General features: G+C 50.1%; 1 protein-coding gene across 2 annotated transcripts in view; it reads left to right on the top strand.

Moving 5' to 3' along the window:
- Nucleotides 1-17,798, top strand: part of LOC140110295 (uncharacterized) — a 66,650-nt gene that overhangs the window by 41,131 nt on the left and 7,721 nt on the right. For both annotated transcript variants that reach the window (XR_011851406.1, XM_072132146.1), the window contains exons 3-10: nt 7,208-7,320; nt 15,873-15,947; nt 16,127-16,261; nt 16,332-16,409; nt 16,548-16,699; nt 16,785-16,839; nt 17,342-17,416; nt 17,627-17,753. Coding sequence is in view for 1 of the 2 variants with exons in the window: in XM_072132146.1 (XP_071988247.1) it covers nt 7,208-7,320; nt 15,873-15,947; nt 16,127-16,261; nt 16,332-16,409; nt 16,548-16,699; nt 16,785-16,839; nt 17,342-17,416; nt 17,627-17,753 (810 nt within the window). In the remaining variant the exon portion in view is untranslated. The remainder of the gene's footprint in view (nt 1-7,207; nt 7,321-15,872; nt 15,948-16,126; nt 16,262-16,331; nt 16,410-16,547; nt 16,700-16,784; nt 16,840-17,341; nt 17,417-17,626; nt 17,754-17,798) is intronic.

The raw sequence follows: 17,798 nt of genomic DNA, 5'->3' as shown, positions 1-17,798 counted from the left end.
GAATGAGGGACAGAAGACGTCCTCATTATTATCAGCTGCGCCCCATGAAGGTGGGATGAGGGACAGAAGTTGTCCTCATTATTATCAGCTGCTCCCCATGAAGGTGGGATGAGGGACAGAAGATGTCCTCATTATTATCAGCTGCTCCCCATGAAGGTGCGATGAGGGACAGAAGATGTCCTTCAGAAAATCTGCCATCACCTGCTCAAATTACCTCTGGCCAAACCTGAACCTTCACATACAATCATTGATGGACATTTATAAATCTACTTGGGCAAGAATTCTGGCGTCATTCGCTCCCCTCCCCCGCTTCTCCCTACTACAAGACTCTAAGAGGTGCAGGGCCTCTAAAGGGGGTGCGGTTTGCAGGGATAGATAACTAGACCAACTTATAGATGATAAAAAGTATGACCCAACCAGGGGCGTAACTTGAGGGGGTGCAGAGGGTGCGGTTGCACCTGGGCCCAAGAGGCTTAGAGGGCCCATAAGGTGTCACTTTCCCATATGAGAAGACTAGTACTAGAAACAATACATTTTAGTCGGGGGCCTGGCACAGACTTTGCACTGGGGCCCATCAGCTTCTAGTTACGCCACTGGACCCAACAGTCCCATACTAGTCCTGGTTTATCATCCAGCATCAGACACTGATAAATCTTGGGTAGTCTGGTCTAGTCCTGTTATGCACGGAATCCCCAGGTTACCACCACATTGGTGATATCAGATTGGGGATGAGGGCCTTCACTGTGTTACATATGCAACATCCCCCACCGGGGCCTAGCCTCTTCCTGGGGCCTGGAGACTGCCGGGGCCCGCAGTACCTGAGTGGCTGGCGGTTGCGGCCTAGGCACGCTTGTGTCACGGTGCTTTGTATGGGGAACCAGAGGGCTGTCCTACAGCCTGGCAGCTCTCCAGCAGGTGGTGTTGGCAAGAAATGATGAGGGAGAGGCTGCTGTAGCGGTTCTCCCTGGGGCAACCCTTTGGTGTCTGGAGTATGAGTCCCTGTGTGATGGATAGGGTGCCCGTGATGGTGACAGCCGTAGTAGCAGGGACCAGATGGAGGCAGACATTGACAAATGGTAGCAGGCTGGGGCTGCAGTTGGAGAGGAACCACAGGAATGGTTCATCAGCCTGGATGCAATGGCAGGCTGGGAGATAGTTGTGTCCTAGTAGGATGCTTCAGCTTGTCCTGGGTTACTTCAGATATCACCCTTAAAGGTAGGATGATACCCCTTTGCTCTCACTGACTAACTTCTCAGAGCTGCTCAGGCAGTGAGCTGAGCTCTCGCAGCACTCTGGTCTACTTGTCTAACTAGACTGGAACTGAGCTGTTCAGACTCCCTGGTCTGACTGGACTGGAACTCTATTATTCTGCCTCTAGAACTTTCCTGACCAGGGGTTTTATTACTCCCACTGGTCAGGTGGTGGTTCCTCCTCCAATTGCATCCCAGCTTACAGATACAATAGGATAACACATGTGATTGGTTGACACATATTACCTCACATAAAACAATTAACTCCTGCCTTACCAGGCAGACTCTACCGCTGCAGTGTTCCCCTGTGTTATGTAGTGTCATGCTGTGGGGTTGATCAGACCCTACACAGGCTGCAAGCTACATGGTGGGACGTATTTGCAACAACCCCTCTGCCTTGCATCGGCAGGGGTGTTGCATACCCCCGGGCAGTTGAAAGAGCCGCCCTTGGCTCGACTACGGACTGGTTGGGGGCGCAGAGTACCAACCGCTGGCCAGCAGCGGGGGACCTCCGGAGGGTCCGTGTAAGCAATGGACGGTAGAGGGAAATTACAAAAAGGGCACTTCTGTGAAGTGCAGGCTACATGATCTGTAGGGACAAACCGCCCATGGTCCTGGAGACAGGCACCTGGGTTGGTGTCGGACTAAGACAAGACACATGTATGCTAAGTACGACAGTTGGTCGCTGACACCGTTAAACCAAACTGTACAGTAGGAAAGGTGTGGTGTCATGTACTGTAATCCACTCCTTGCACCAAGGCCTATATATTTGTTTTATGAACACTTCTTCCCTGGTGACAACTATATAGTGTATATATGCATTACATTGGCATATGTGACACAATAAGACATTAAACAATGTACAAGTACCTGCCGACTGACATTCTTACCCCTGTGTGAGTGGTATCCAGGTGCTACATCTTTAACAACTGCAGTTTACGAACTACCCACAGTTACGAAGCTTCGGTTTGAGGCATAAGATTGCGGTCAGGGTTTACATATAAACGGTTCGGCACAGCCACACTACAATCTGGAAAGCCTATAAAAGGTTAGTGCAAACTACTGACATAACATTGACAGTGTGCAAACATATTGGTAAACTCTCATTGGCTTAGGAGCCCAATGGGTACACATCTTATAACATTAACGTTGCAAACGTTACAAAGGTAGGCTACTCAGGGTAGCAGGATAAAATGTCTCTTTACCTAAAAAGGAAGGCATTAAATGCAATACAAGAAGTCAATAGCAACTTTTCCTTTGAGTTGGCAAAAGTCTCTCAGAAGGTCTTTAATAGCAAAGTCCATCTTCTGGGTACAGCCCTTGATGTGGGGAAAAGTGCAAGAAATATGGTAGTGCAGTTCAAGGAGAGTCTCTTGACTGAGATAAATAGGGGAAAGAGTCTCAGGAAAGTTTCTGGCTCTATAGGTTAGCGGGCTCTCAGCCCAATTGGGATAGCAATAATAAGCATATGTACAATATATTTACATAGTACCTGTTAAGGCTTTCAGCCCATCAGGGGTTACTCGGTATCTTCTTTTCCAGCAACAGCAGGATTCAGGATCAGAACAGGATCCTGTGTAGAAGAATCAGTAGAAGCCGGCTGAGGACACCGGTGGCAGTTGCAGGTACTGCAGGCTCAGCAACATCCTCCTGACATTCAGTGGGAGGGGCGCTGTCGCCCGGGGTGTCGGCTGTTCCAGCTGGGGGCTCAACAGAGCCGGGGACCAAGGAGGGGTCCAGGAATAAATAAATGGGAACCTGCGGCAGCGCCGCGGCTCCTTCCAGCACCAATTCTTCTGGGGCCGGGTCATCACCCCACTTTTAGCCGCCAGGTGGAGATGGTGGTCTAGTTGGAGCCTCTAGATAAGGCTCACCAGCCGGGATATCTTCCACCACGGAGGAAGCGCGGGATCCGGCAGCGTTCCCTGCAGGGGAGACGGTGGGGGTGGCTCCCTGAATCATGCCCAGCCGGTGGATGGCAATGGGGCCTGTACTAACGATGACCGTGGATGGGGCATTCACATGGGTCACCACCGAGGAGGAAGACGAGTACGGAGACTCCGCCCATTCGTCGTCCTCATACAGCTCTTCACAAGATGGGTAGTGGTCCTCATCAGGGTCCGGGATCCGGATCAGGCCAGCCGGCCATGGTCCTCGGGGTCCATCCTGGAGGGAAAATTCTATGTACTCCCAGGTTATGGAGTCTCTGCGGCAAATCGGGCCTTTTGACAGACCAGCGGGGAATAAATACCTCTCGTCCGGTATAGTCCTGGGTGGCGAAGCCATAACCTCGCTGACGGTCTAAGTAGCGGACCATGCCGGTGGTTCGATTCTGCTTTACCCAGGCGCCTTCTTTAGATTGGCCGGCCATGAAGCGCTGGGCCTCCTTCACCGGCGACCGTCGTCACCTCGGCCTCGAGGCTCCGGAGGTGCCGGTGCTGCAGATGGTCTCTCTGGTGCAGGCTCTGGTCTCGCAGACGGTCGGGCAGGTGCTGGAACTGGAGCAGGAGCAGCCGGAGGATCAGGAACCACAGTAGGAGCCATAACAGGAACCGCAGGATGGTCCACAACTGTAGTAGGCCTCGGTGCAGGTTTGACAGCAGTAGTAGGCCCAAGCGCTGGCTCAGCAGGAGTCGGGGCCTCCCCACGTGGCACCTCCATGTGGGCCCACGGTACCAGCATGGTAGCCGGGAGAGGCCACAGGAACCGCCCGGGTGGTGCTTGGTGCTCCGTCACTGACTGGAGGTATGTCCTCATGACTGAAGCTCGGGTCAGTCCGCGGTGCAGTCGGTGCCCAGCAAAGGGCCTCCGGACCGGCTGAGCAGAGACCACATTCACGGTCTCGAGGGCTTCCAGAAACTCCGGTTGTTCCATGGAGGGAAATGGCCGAGGACCCCACATGGTGTTGACCTCACTGCACAAAGTCCACACTAATTCTGGCACTTCGTTGAGGCAGGGCAGGAAGTTCGCTTCGTGCCAGAGGGAGGAGTCCAAGCCTTTCCCACCAAGAGCTGTGGCGGCCACTATTTTCCCCTGCGCCACAGGAGGCGGGGTGCGCGCCATTCGCGCGTGGGTGGAGCTTGGTGAGTCATCTGGATTTCCCGCCAGTGCAGATTTTGGCAGGCTGGAAATACTTGCTGCGCCACAGCCTCTGAGGTAAATGCTTCAGGTGCGGCAGCGCCGGATGTAGCAGAGCTGACAAAGTTCTTTGCAGGCTTTAACCTCTTGAGTGCTGGAGCGGAGCTCGACAGCACGTGGCAGCAGTAACACAGTTCAATGTAGAAATGCACACAATCACTTGGGCTTAAACCCGGATGGCAGCAGGGTTAGGCAGCACAGTCTTTGTAATAAAGCACAGTTTTTAGTGCCAGAATAAGGCACAGAAGTATAAATCCTGTTCGTGACGCCACTTGCAACATCCCCCACCGGGGCCTAGCCTTATCTTGGGGCCTGGAGACAGCCGGGGCCCGCAGTACCTGAGTGTCTGGCGGTTGCGGCCTAGGCACGCTAGTGTCATGGTGCTTGGTATGGGGAACCGGAGGGCTGTCCTACAGCCTGGTAGGTCTCCAGCAGGGTGGTGTTGGCAAGAAATGATGAGGGAGAGGCTGCTGTAGCAGTTCTCCCTGTGGCAACCCTTTGGTGTCTGGAGTATGAGTCCCTGTGTGATGGATAGGGTGCCCGTGATGGTGACAGCCGTAGTAGCAGGGACCAGATGGAGGCAGACGTTGAACACAAATAACTTACAGTTCTTTATTGGAACCGACAGGAACAGTAGCAACGTGCCTTGACAAATGGTATCAGGCTGGGGCTGCAGTTGGAGAGGAAGCACAGGAATGGATCATCAGCCTGGATGCAATGGCAGGCTGGGAGATAGTTGTGTCCTAGTAGGATGCTTCAGCTTGTCCTGGGTTGTTTCAGATATCTCCCTTAAAGGTAGGATGATACCCCTTTGCTCTCACTGACTAACTTCTCAGAGCTGCTCAGGCAGTGAGCTGAGCTCTCGCAGCACTCTGGTCTACTTGTCTAACTAGACTGGAACTGAGCTGTTCAGACTCCCTTGTCTGACTGGACTGGAACTCTCTTGTTCTGCCTCTAGAACTTTCCTGACCAGGGGTTTTATTACTCCCACTGGTCAGGTGGTGGTTCCTCCTCCAATTGCATCCCAGCTTACAGATACAATAGGATAACACATGTGATTGGTTGACACATATTACTTCACATAAAACAATTAACTCCTGCCTTAACAGGCAGACTCTACCGCTGCAGTGTTCCCCTGTGTTATGTACTGACATGCTGTGGGGTTGATAAGACCCTACACAGGCTGCAAGCTACATGGTGGGACGTATTCGCAATAAACCCTCTGCCTTGCATCGGCAGGGGTGTTGCACATAAAATGCTGGATGGGATCACTAAGAACAACCATCATGTTCTTCATCAAGAGCATCATCGAAGTCACAGTCAGTCTTATGTCAGATTTCAGAGGATCCCTGATAGGATGCGGACAGAATAGCAAAGACTTGTACTGCTGTTATGTGATATTCGCCGCAGGTGGAAGACATCTACTTTTATGGCCAGTTGGCTCATGCACGGGGCAATGGAATACATGGTCATGTGCATGGATGAAAATGAGAATGTGTTATGGCAGGAATACGCCACAGGTCCCCAATCTCATGTTGTGTGCATCGGCGGGTGCGTATCGCAAACAGGGCACAGGATCAATGCTTGTGCAGCACCCCTGCCAACGCAACGCATGCATGAAACTAGTGTTGCAAAAACAAATTTCCTCTCCAATTAATAGGGTTTTCCTCTATGGCCTGATCAACCTAGGGGGACCTCAAGTGTTTGGAAGCGGTAATGCACCTGAAAAGGAATGTTAATAATGTTGACCAATCAGATGAACTGTTATTTTTGCAATACAAAGAGAGAGCTGGTTGGATAACACACTTGCCACTTCCCAAGGGGAGTTTATAAAACCCCTAGTGGCTGGAAACTTCCAGGTCCTTTGGTCTTCACGGAAACCCAGGTGTCTGTGGAACACTGCCCTGAAACACTTGGCCGGTTTGGAGACCGGGCCCAAGCAGACATCCACAGTCAAGAGTCTGTCTTACCCTCCTGCTAAAGCAGAGGTAATGGACCCACTGGACCACCATGAGCGATGACATAAGCCAACACCTGGGACTGGAGTCTGAGTAGCACCCGGTTTTCACCAGAGCCCGTCCCAAAGCAGGTTGGACTTGCTGTTGCAGGACACCACCCGTTCACTCTACAGGGGCAACTTTGTCCGTGTTGGTGGCCAAGGTGAAGTACTGAATCGGCAGGCAGAATTGGAGTCATGGTCAGACAGGTGGTCATGCAGGTGGTCAGTCAGGTGGTCAGGGCAGGCGGCACAGGATCGGAGTCAGGAACAAAGCAGAAGTCAGAAATGAGAATCGGAGTCACAGCGGGAAATCACACTAAACGCAGCTTTCTCTAAGGCACAAGGCTCGAAGATCTGGCAGGGGTCACAGGAAGAGGCCGGCGACTTAACAGGTCAACGGCCGGACAGCGCCAATTAGCAGTGCACTGGCCCTTCAAATCTTACAGCTGGAGCCCGGAGAGGTAAGTGAGGCTCTCTGTAATCTCAGAGACAGTCGGGTCCATGACATGACTAGGACACGTGTTCTGTATGTGAAGTCACGTTACGGCTGTAGTCACCCACCTAGTGGCAGCTTGTGGCATCACATTGCACTGTTTTACAAGGTTTACAGTTTATCAGATCACATGGTAGTAGGAAACATTTTCCATTGGCTGATGTGAACCAGAACCTTTTACAAGGTGAAGTTTCTTGGGTCTGCAGAACTGAGAGAAAAGTAAGTTTGTGTTGTAGCAGAACGGAGACCATCCGTGAAAGACAGTCCCAGATGACCATGGTTACAGACCGTGACCCCTAATCTTGTAATTTATGTAATGTTTTGCAGTTGGTGGTCTGGAAGAACTGACCACGAAATTTAATAAGAACTTGATCCAGTATGGACTGTGCCGAGTCACCGACCCAAATGCTGGAGTCACTAGAGTCATCCTCATACACTGGGTAAGTACCATCCAAGTAATCATCATGACTATTACACTCCACATTATCCAGTGTACCCCAAAACATTTACAAATCAAATGACCATAGATGGTGACCTCCAGTGTAACTATCAATGGCCTGAGGCCTGGATAATGATAGTGACCTCTAGTGTGGTTATCCATGACTTGAGGCATGGATACTGATAGTGACCTCTAGTGTGACCATCCATGGCCTGAGGCCTGGATACTGATAGTGACCTCTAGTGTGACCATCCATGACCTGAGGCCTGGATACTGATAGTGACCTCTAGTGTGACCATCCATGACCTGAGGCCTGGATACTGATAGTGACCTCTAGTGTGACCATCCATGACCTGAGGCCTGGATACTGATAGTGACCTCTAGTGTGACCATCCATGGCCTGAGGCCTGGATACTGATAGTGACCTCTAGTGTGAGCATCCATGGCCTGAGACCTGGATACTGATAGTGACCTCTAGTGTGACCATCCATGACCTGAGACCTGGATACTGATAGTGACCTCTAGTGTGACCATCCATGGTCTGAGGCCTGGATACTGATAGTGACCTCTAGTGTGGTTATCCATGACCTGAGGCCTGGATACTGATAGTGACCTCTATTGTGACCATCCATGAGCTGAGGCCTGGATACTGATAGTGACCTCTAGTGTGGTTATCCATGAGCTGAGGCCTGGATACTGATACTGACCTCTAGTGTGACCATCCATGACCTGAGGCCTGGATACTGATAGTGACCTCTAGTGTGGTTATCCATGACTTGAGGCCTGGATACTGATAGTGACCTCTAGTGTGACCATCCATGACCTGAGACCTGGATACTGATAGTGACCTCTAGTGTGACCATCCATGGCCTGAGACCTGGATACTGATAGTGACCTCTAGTGTGACCATCCATGGCCTGAGACCTGGATACTGATAATGACCTCCGGTGTCAACATTTATGGCCTGAGGCCTGGATACTGATAGTAACCTTCAGTGTGATCATCCATGACCTGAGACCTGGATACTGATAGTGACCTCTAGTGTGACCATCCATGACCTGAGACCTGGATCCTGATAATGACCTCTAGTGTGACCATCCATGACCTGAGACCTGGATACTGATAGTGACCTCTAGTGTGGTTATCCATGACTTGAGGCCTGGATACTGATAGTGACCTCTAGTGTGACCATCCATGACCTGAGACCTGGATACTGATAGTGACCTCTAGTGTGACCATCCATGACCTGAGGCCTGGATACTGATAGTGACCTCTAGTGTGACCATCCATGGCCTGAGGCCTGGATACTGATAGTGACCTCTAGTGTGACCATCCATGGCCTGAGACCTGGATACTGATAGTGACCTCTAGTGTGACCATCCATGGCCTGAGACCTGGATACTGATAATGACCTCCGGTGTGAACATTTATGGCCTGAGGCCTGGATACTGATAGTAACCTTCAGTGTGATCATCCATGACCTGAGACCTGGATACTGATAGTGACCTCTAGTGTGACCATCCATGACCTGAGACCTGGATCCTGATAATGACCTCCGGTGTGAACATTTATGGCCTGAGGCATGGATACACATAGTAACCTTCAGTGTGATCATCCATGGCCTGAGGCCTGGATACAGATAGTAACCTTCAGTGTGACCGTCCATGGCCTGAGGCTTGGATACTGATCATCAATGACCTGAGGCCTGGATACTGATAGTGACCTCTAGTGTGACCATCAATGGCCTGAGACCTGGATACTGATAGTGACCTCTAGTGTGACCATCAATGGCCTGAGGCCTGGATACAGATAGTAACCTTCAGTGTGACCATCCATGGCCTGAGGCCTGGATACAGATAGTAACCTTCAGTGTGACCATCCATGGCCTGAGGCTTGGATACTGATCATCAATGACCTGAGGCCTGGATACTGATAGTGACCTCTAGTGTGACCATCAATGGCCTGAGACCTGGATACTGATAGTGACCTCTAGTGTGGTTATCCATGACCTGAGACCTGGATACTGATAATGACCTCCGGTGTGAACATTTATGGCCTGAGGCCTGGATACACATAGTAACCTTCAGTGTGATCATCCATGACCTGAGGCCTGGATACAGATAGTAACCTTCAGTGTGACCATCCATGGCCTGAGGCTTGGATACTGATCATCAATGACCTGAGGCCTGGATACTGATAGTGACCTCTAGTGTGGTTATCCATGACCTGAGGCCTGGATACTGATAGTGACCTCTAGTGTGACCATCCATGACCTGAGACCTGGATACTGATAGTGACCTCTAGTGTGACCATCCATGACCTGAGACCTGGATACTGATAGTGACCTCTAGGGTGGTTATCCATGACCTGAGGCCTGGATACTGATAGTGACCTCTAGTGTGACCATCCATGACCTGAGACCTGGATACTGATAGTGACCTCTAGTGTGACCATCCATGACCTGAGACCTGGATCCTGATAATGACCTCCGGTGTGAACATTTATGGCCTGAGGCCTGGATACACATAGTAACCTTCAGTGTGATCATCCATGACCTGAGGCCTGGATACAGATAGTAACCTTCATTGTGACCATCCATGGCCTGAGGCTTGGATACTGATCATCAATGGCCTGAGGCCTGGATACTGATAGTGACCTCTAGTGTGACCATCAATGGCCTGAGACCTGGATACTGATAGTGACCTCTAGTGTGACCATCCATGGCCTGAGACCTGGATACTGATAGTGACCTCTAGTGTGACCATCCATGGCCTGAGACCTGGATACTGATAATGACCTCCGGTGTCAACATTTATGGCCTGAGGCCTGGATACTGATAGTAACCTTCAGTGTGATCATCCATGACCTGAGACCTGGATACTGATAGTGACCTCTAGTGTGACCATCCATGACCTGAGACCTGGATCCTGATAATGACCTCTAGTGTGACCATCCATGACCTGAGACCTGGATACTGATAGTGACCTCTAGTGTGGTTATCCATGACTTGAGGCCTGGATACTGATAGTGACCTCTAGTGTGACCATCCATGACCTGAGACCTGGATACTGATAGTGACCTCTAGTGTGACCATCCATGACCTGAGGCCTGGATACTGATAGTGACCTCTAGTGTGACCATCCATGGCCTGAGGCCTGGATACTGATAGTGACCTCTAGTGTGACCATCCATGGCCTGAGACCTGGATACTGATAGTGACCTCTAGTGTGACCATCCATGGCCTGAGACCTGGATACTGATAATGACCTCCGGTGTGAACATTTATGGCCTGAGGCCTGGATACTGATAGTAACCTTCAGTGTGATCATCCATGACCTGAGACCTGGATACTGATAGTGACCTCTAGTGTGACCATCCATGACCTGAGACCTGGATCCTGATAATGACCTCCGGTGTGAACATTTATGGCCTGAGGCCTGGATACACATAGTAACCTTCAGTGTGATCATCCATGGCCTGAGGCCTGGATACAGATAGTAACCTTCAGTGTGACCGTCCATGGCCTGAGGCTTGGATACTGATCATCAATGACCTGAGGCCTGGATACTGATAGTGACCTCTAGTGTGACCATCAATGGCCTGAGACCTGGATACTGATAGTGACCTCTAGTGTGACCATCAATGGCCTGAGGCCTGGATACAGATAGTGACCTCCGGTGTGACCATCCATGGCCTGAGGCCTGGATACAGATAGTAACCTTCAGTGTGACCATCCATGGCCTGAGGCTTGGATACTGATCATCAATGGCCTGAGGCCTGGATACTGATAGTGACCTCTAGTGTGACCATCAATGGCCTGAGACCTGGATACTGATAGTGACCTCTAGTGTGACCATCAATGGCTTGAGGCCTGGATACAGATAGTAACCTTCAGTGTGACCATCCATGACCTGAGGCCTGGATACAGATAGTAACCTTCATTGTGACCATCCATGGCCTGAGGCTTGGATACTGATCATCAATGGCCTGAGGCCTGGATACTGATAGTGACCTCTAGTGTGACCATCAATGGCCTGAGACCTGGATACTGATAGTGACCATCAATGGCCTGAGGCCTGGATACTGATAGTGACCTCTAGTGTGACCTTCAATGGCCTGAGGCCTGGATACTGATAGTAACCTTCAGTGTGACCATCAATGGCCTGAGGCCTGGATACAGATAGTAACCTTCAGTGTGTCCATCAATGGCCTGAGGCCTGGATACTGATAGTAACCTTCAGTGTGACCATCCGTTGCCTGAGACCTGGATACTGATAGTGACCTCTAGTGTGACCATCCATGACCTGAGGCCTGGATACTGATAGTAACCTTCAGTGTGATCATCCATGACCTGAGGCCTGGATACAGATAGTAACCTTCAGTGTGACCATCCATGGCCTGAGGCTTGGATACTGATCATCAATGACCTGAGACCTGGATACTGATAGTAACCTTCAGTGTGACCATCCATGACCTGAGACCTGGATCCTGATAATGACCTCAGGTGTGAACATTTATGGCCTGAGGCCTGGATACAGATAGTGACCTTCAGTGTGACCATCCATGGCCTGAGGCTTGGATACTGATCATCAATGACCTGAGGCCTGGATACTGATAGTGACCTCTAGTGTGACCATCCATGACCTGAGACCTGGATACTGATAGTGACCTCTAGTGTGACCATCCATGACCTGAGACCTGGATCCTGATAATGACCTCCGGTGTGAACATTTATGGCCTGAGGCCTGGATACACATAGTAACCTTCAGTGTGATCATCCATGACCTGAGGCCTGGATACTGATAATGACCTCCGGTGTGAACATTTATGGCCTGAGGCCTGGATACTGATAGTAACCTTCAGTGTGATCATCCATGACCTGAGACCTGGATACTGATAGTGACCTCTAGTGTGACCATCCATGACCTGAGACCTGGATCCTGATAATGACCTCCGGTGTGAACATTTATGGCCTGAGGCCTGGATACACATAGTAACCTTCAGTGTGATCATCCATGGCCTGAGGCCTGGATACAGATAGTAACCTTCAGTGTGACCGTCCATGGCCTGAGGCTTGGATACTGATCATCAATGACCTGAGGCCTGGATACTGATAGTGACCTCTAGTGTGACCATCAATGGCCTGAGACCTGGATACTGATAGTGACCTCTAGTGTGACCATCAATGGCCTGAGGCCTGGATACAGATAGTGACCTCCGGTGTGACCATCCATGGCCTGAGGCCTGGATACAGATAGTAACCTTCAGTGTGACCATCCATGGCTTGAGGCTTGGATACTGATCATCAATGGCCTGAGGCCTGGATACTGATAGTGACCTCTAGTGTGACCATCAATGGCCTGAGACCTGGATACTGATAGTGACCTCTAGTGTGACCATCAATGGCTTGAGGCCTGGATACAGATAGTAACCTTCAGTGTGACCATCCATGACCTGAGGCCTGGATACAGATAGTAACCTTCATTGTGACCATCCATGGCCTGAGGCTTGGATACTGATCATCAATGGCCTGAGGCCTGGATACTGATAGTGACCTCTAGTGTGACCATCAATGGCCTGAGACCTGGATACTGATAGTGACCATCAATGGCCTGAGGCCTGGATACTGATAGTGACCTCTAGTGTGACCTTCAATGGCCTGAGGCCTGGATACTGATAGTAACCTTCAGTGTGACCATCAATGGCCTGAGGCCTGGATACAGATAGTAACCTTCAGTGTGTCCATCAATGGCCTGAGGCCTGGATACTGATAGTAACCTTCAGTGTGACCATCCGTTGCCTGAGACCTGGATACTGATAGTGACCTCTAGTGTGACCATCCATGACCTGAGGCCTGGATACTGATAGTAACCTTCAGTGTGATCATCCATGACCTGAGGCCTGGATACAGATAGTAACCTTCAGTGTGACCATCCATGGCCTGAGGCTTGGATACTGATCATCAATGACCTGAGACCTGGATACTGATAGTAACCTTCAGTGTGACCATCCATGACCTGAGACCTGGATCCTGATAATGACCTCAGGTGTGAACATTTATGGCCTGAGGCCTGGATACAGATAGTGACCTTCAGTGTGACCATCCATGGCCTGAGGCTTGGATACTGATCATCAATGACCTGAGGCCTGGATACTGATAGTGACCTCTAGTGTGACCATCCATGACCTGAGACCTGGATACTGATAGTGACCTCTAGTGTGACCATCCATGACCTGAGACCTGGATCCTGATAATGACCTCCGGTGTGAACATTTATGGCCTGAGGCCTGGATACACATAGTAACCTTCAGTGTGATCATCCATGACCTGAGGCCTGGATACAGATAGTAACCTTCATTGTGACCATCCATGGCCTGAGGCTTGGATACTGATCATCAATGGCCTGAGGCCTGGATACTGATAGTGACCTCTAGTGTGACCATCAATGGCCTGAGACCTGGATACTGATAGTGACCATCAATGGCCTGAGGCCTGGATACTGATAGTGACCTCTAGTGTGACCTTCAATGGCCTGAGGCCTGGATACTGATAGTAACCTTCAGTGTGACCATCAATGGCCTGAGGCCTGGATACAGATAGTAACCTTCAGTGTGTCCATCAATGGCCTGAGGCCTGGATACTGATAGTAACCTTCAGTGTGACCATCCGTTGCCTGAGACCTGGATACTGATAGTGACCTCTAGTGTGACCATCCATGACCTGAGGCCTGGATACTGATAGTAACCTTCAGTGTGATCATCCATGACCTGAGGCCTGGATACAGATAGTAACCTTCAGTGTGACCATCCATGGCCTGAGGCTTGGATACTGATCATCAATGACCTGAGACCTGGATACTGATAGTAACCTTCAGTGTGACCATCCATGACCTGAGACCTGGATCCTGATAATGACCTCAGGTGTGAACATTTATGGCCTGAGGCCTGGATACAGATAGTGACCTTCAGTGTGACCATCCATGGCCTGAGGCTTGGATACTGATCATCAATGACCTGAGGCCTGGATACTGATAGTGACCTCTAGTGTGACCATCAATGGCCTGAGACCTGGATACTGATAGTGACCTCTAGTGTGACCATCCATGACCTGAGGCCTGGATACTGATAGTAACCTTCAGTGTGACCATCAATGGCCTGAGGCCTGGATACTGATAATAACCTTCAGTGTGACCATCAATGGCCTGAGGCCTGGATACTGATAGTAACCTTCAGTGTGACCATCCGTTGCCTGATACCTGGATACTGATAGTGACATCTAGTGTGGTTATCCATGACCTGTGGCCTGGATACAGATAGTGACCTCTAGTGTGACCATCCATGACCTGTGGCCTGGATACTGATAGTAACCTTCAGTGTGACCATCCATGGCCTGAGGCCTGGATACAGATAGTAACCTTCAGTGTGACCATCCATGGCCTGAGGCTTGGATACTGATCATCAATGACCTGAGGCCTGGATACTGATAGTGACCTCTAGTGTGACCATCAATGGCCTTAGACCTGGATACTGATAGTGACCTCTAGTGTGGTTATCCATGACCTGAGACCTGGATACTGATAATGACCTCCGGTGTGAACATTTATGGCCTGAGGCCTGGATACTGATAGTGACCTCTAGTGTGACCATCCATGACCTGAGACCTGGATCCTGATAATGACCTCCGGTGTCAACATTTATGGCCTGAGGCCTGGATACACATAGTAACCTTCAGTGTGATCATCCATGACCTGAGGCCTGGATACAGATAGTAACCTTCAGTATGACCATCCATGGCCTGAGGCTTGGATACTGATCATCAATGACCTGAGGCCTGGATACTGATAGTAACCTTCAGTGTGACCATCAATGGCCTGAGGCCTGGATACTGATAGTAACCTTCAGTGTGACCATCAATGGCCTGAGGCCTGGATACTGATAGTGACCTCTAGTGTAACCATCAATGGCCTGAGACCTGGATACTGATAGTGACCTCTAGTGTGACCATCCATGACCTGAGGCCTGGATACTGATAGTAACCTTCAGTGTGATCATCCATGACCTGAGGCCTGGATACAGATAGTAGCCTTCAGTGTGACCATCCATGGCCTGAGGCTTGGATACTGATCATCAATGGCCTGAGGCCTGGATACTGATAGTAACCTTCAGTGTGACCATCAATGGCCTGAGGCCTGGATACTGATAGTAACCTTCAGTGTGACCATCCGTTGCCTGATACCTGGACCTCTGTAATTATTCACTAAACAACAATAACAGATCTTCTATCATCTCTATTCATTTCCACTGACTTGTATTGGCTTCTGTTGGCGTTTGTTTCCTTTACTTCTGTTATTTGAGCTTCCGTCAGACACTGGGGGAAGCCATTCAAAGTGAATTGAAATCATGGGACAATTTATCAGATCCATGAAACTTCTGAATAATAATGAAGGTCTGAATGCAGGTGTGAACTGAAGAATATGAAGGTGTTGGTCATGCGTACAATGGGGGACAATGGTTTCTCCTGTATGACATCTCTGTGGCCTCTGTTCTTGGCAGGTCGGGGAGGATGTGGACGCCTTCCGCAGAGAAATCACTGCTCAGCATATTCCCTCCATCCGTAAATTCTTTAAGGTGAGAATCATCATGGTGGGACAATATGTGGGATCTGAGGATTGGAGAGCGGACACAGTGTCCGAGTCCGTGGCACCGGGAGCTCAGGTGGTGGATTTTCTGTGGTTCTCATCTGAGGGTATAAAATAGTCCCACCTCTTAGGTGATTGATTTCTTCATGCCTGTTTCTACCCCACCAGGAGGCAAATGTGGTGCTTGCTGCCAAGAAGATAGAAGACATCACCCAGGAGGTGGTGGCACAGGTTCTGAGCAGGGTACCACCACCTGCCAGGGCCTTCCAGAAACCTCGTATTCCTGGATCTCATGAGTTGGTGGTAAGTCCGTAACTGAGGGTATCTAGAGGTGTCATATTGGTCATTATTGAGGAGACTTCCTGTTGTGTAGGGGACAAAGTACATGAAGACAAACCCAGCTGTAGAGATGAAGATCAGCAAGAGGGAGGCATTCTGGCAGAGGTCAGAGGTAAGTAGCTATGCATCAGGTCAGTGTATGATGTCACAGCCCCTGATTAGTGGCCCTACATCCCTTGCCTGGCACCCCGGGTGTAATTATATATTGGGGTGGGTACAGGAAGGTAAGTGACACCTGACTACTGTGTAGAGAGAAGAGGAAAGGAGGAAAGAGATGGAACGACTGAGACTGCAAGAAGAGAGGATTGCGCTGGAGAGAGAGAGAATACAGAGAGAGAGACTGGAGGAGGAGGAACGAGAGCGCCGCATCCAGGAGAAGGAAAGGCTGGTGGAGGAGCAGAGGTATCTAAGCTTGGCCTGTGTGATACTCCAGGCTCAGGCCACTGGAGTTTAGTCTCATCAGTGTCCTTCCCTTGTGTCTGTACAGGAAGGAGCAGGCGCGGTTGGAAGCTGAACGCCGGAGACTCGAGAAGGAGCGATGGGTAAGTGTGTCCTGACATGGAAACGTCTACCCCAGTATCAGCACCAGCCAAAGTATCGGCCTGCTCCCACCTCCATCTTGTACACATCTCCCACATCCACACCACCCTTTTTTTTATTGTTTCCTACTCCTAAGCACTGACATCAGGATCTCTTCCCCCATCATAGCCTCCTCCTGATACATATACCATCTGACCATGATGAGATCCTGCCGCTCTACCTTATACCACCCTCAAGATACCTGCCTCTTATAGACATCTATTCATTCTACCCTTGTCGTCTGTAGTAATGCTCCTAATTCTGCTAGGAGACCTACCTCTTCCAGCATCCTCCACCTACCTATCCTCTCATATCATGATGATCTCCTCATATCACTCATGATAACCACCTCGTGAGGAGATTCAAAAATACCTTGAATCTACCCTTTGTGTAGGTTTCCCCGAAAACTCTGGCTGGGTAAATTGCTAGTGGGAATAATGGGGCCTGGTGGTTCATTTTATACAGGTGCAGCAGCAGAAAGAATATGAGGATGAGCTGAAGGGACGGTTCAAGCGCAGTCAGTCCATTGAAATGGCAGCGGTGAGTGTCCATGAGATGCTGGTTCACCCATCACCCTCCAAGATGGCAGCCATTTCTGTACCATATCATACAGATTTGTCAGTTAGCTCACTGACTAGACCATCATATTCCAGAAGAGTAAAAGGACGTCATGCATGTAATCTGTGTGCACATATGTGCATCTAGATATGGTCACAGCAACCTCAGGTAATAGATGTCTCATTCCCACAGGAAGCAGCGGCTCTTGTATCGGGCAGATCCCTTCACCCTCGGGACTTCTTTCGTCAGCATGAGCGGTCCGTGTCTAGCTCATTCTCACCCCCGTCCACACCCAGCTCTCCATGCAAGTCCTCTTCAGGTGAGTAGAAAGTGATCCAATACAAGTCTATTAGATCGCAGCACT

Source organism: Engystomops pustulosus, unplaced genomic scaffold (assembly GCF_040894005.1).
Source record: "Engystomops pustulosus unplaced genomic scaffold, aEngPut4.maternal MAT_SCAFFOLD_242, whole genome shotgun sequence".
In the NCBI taxonomy this organism is placed as follows: domain Eukaryota; kingdom Metazoa; phylum Chordata; class Amphibia; order Anura; family Leptodactylidae; genus Engystomops; species Engystomops pustulosus.
The sequence above is the reverse complement of the archived record's forward strand: the minus strand, read 5'-3'. Positions and strand labels throughout refer to the sequence as shown.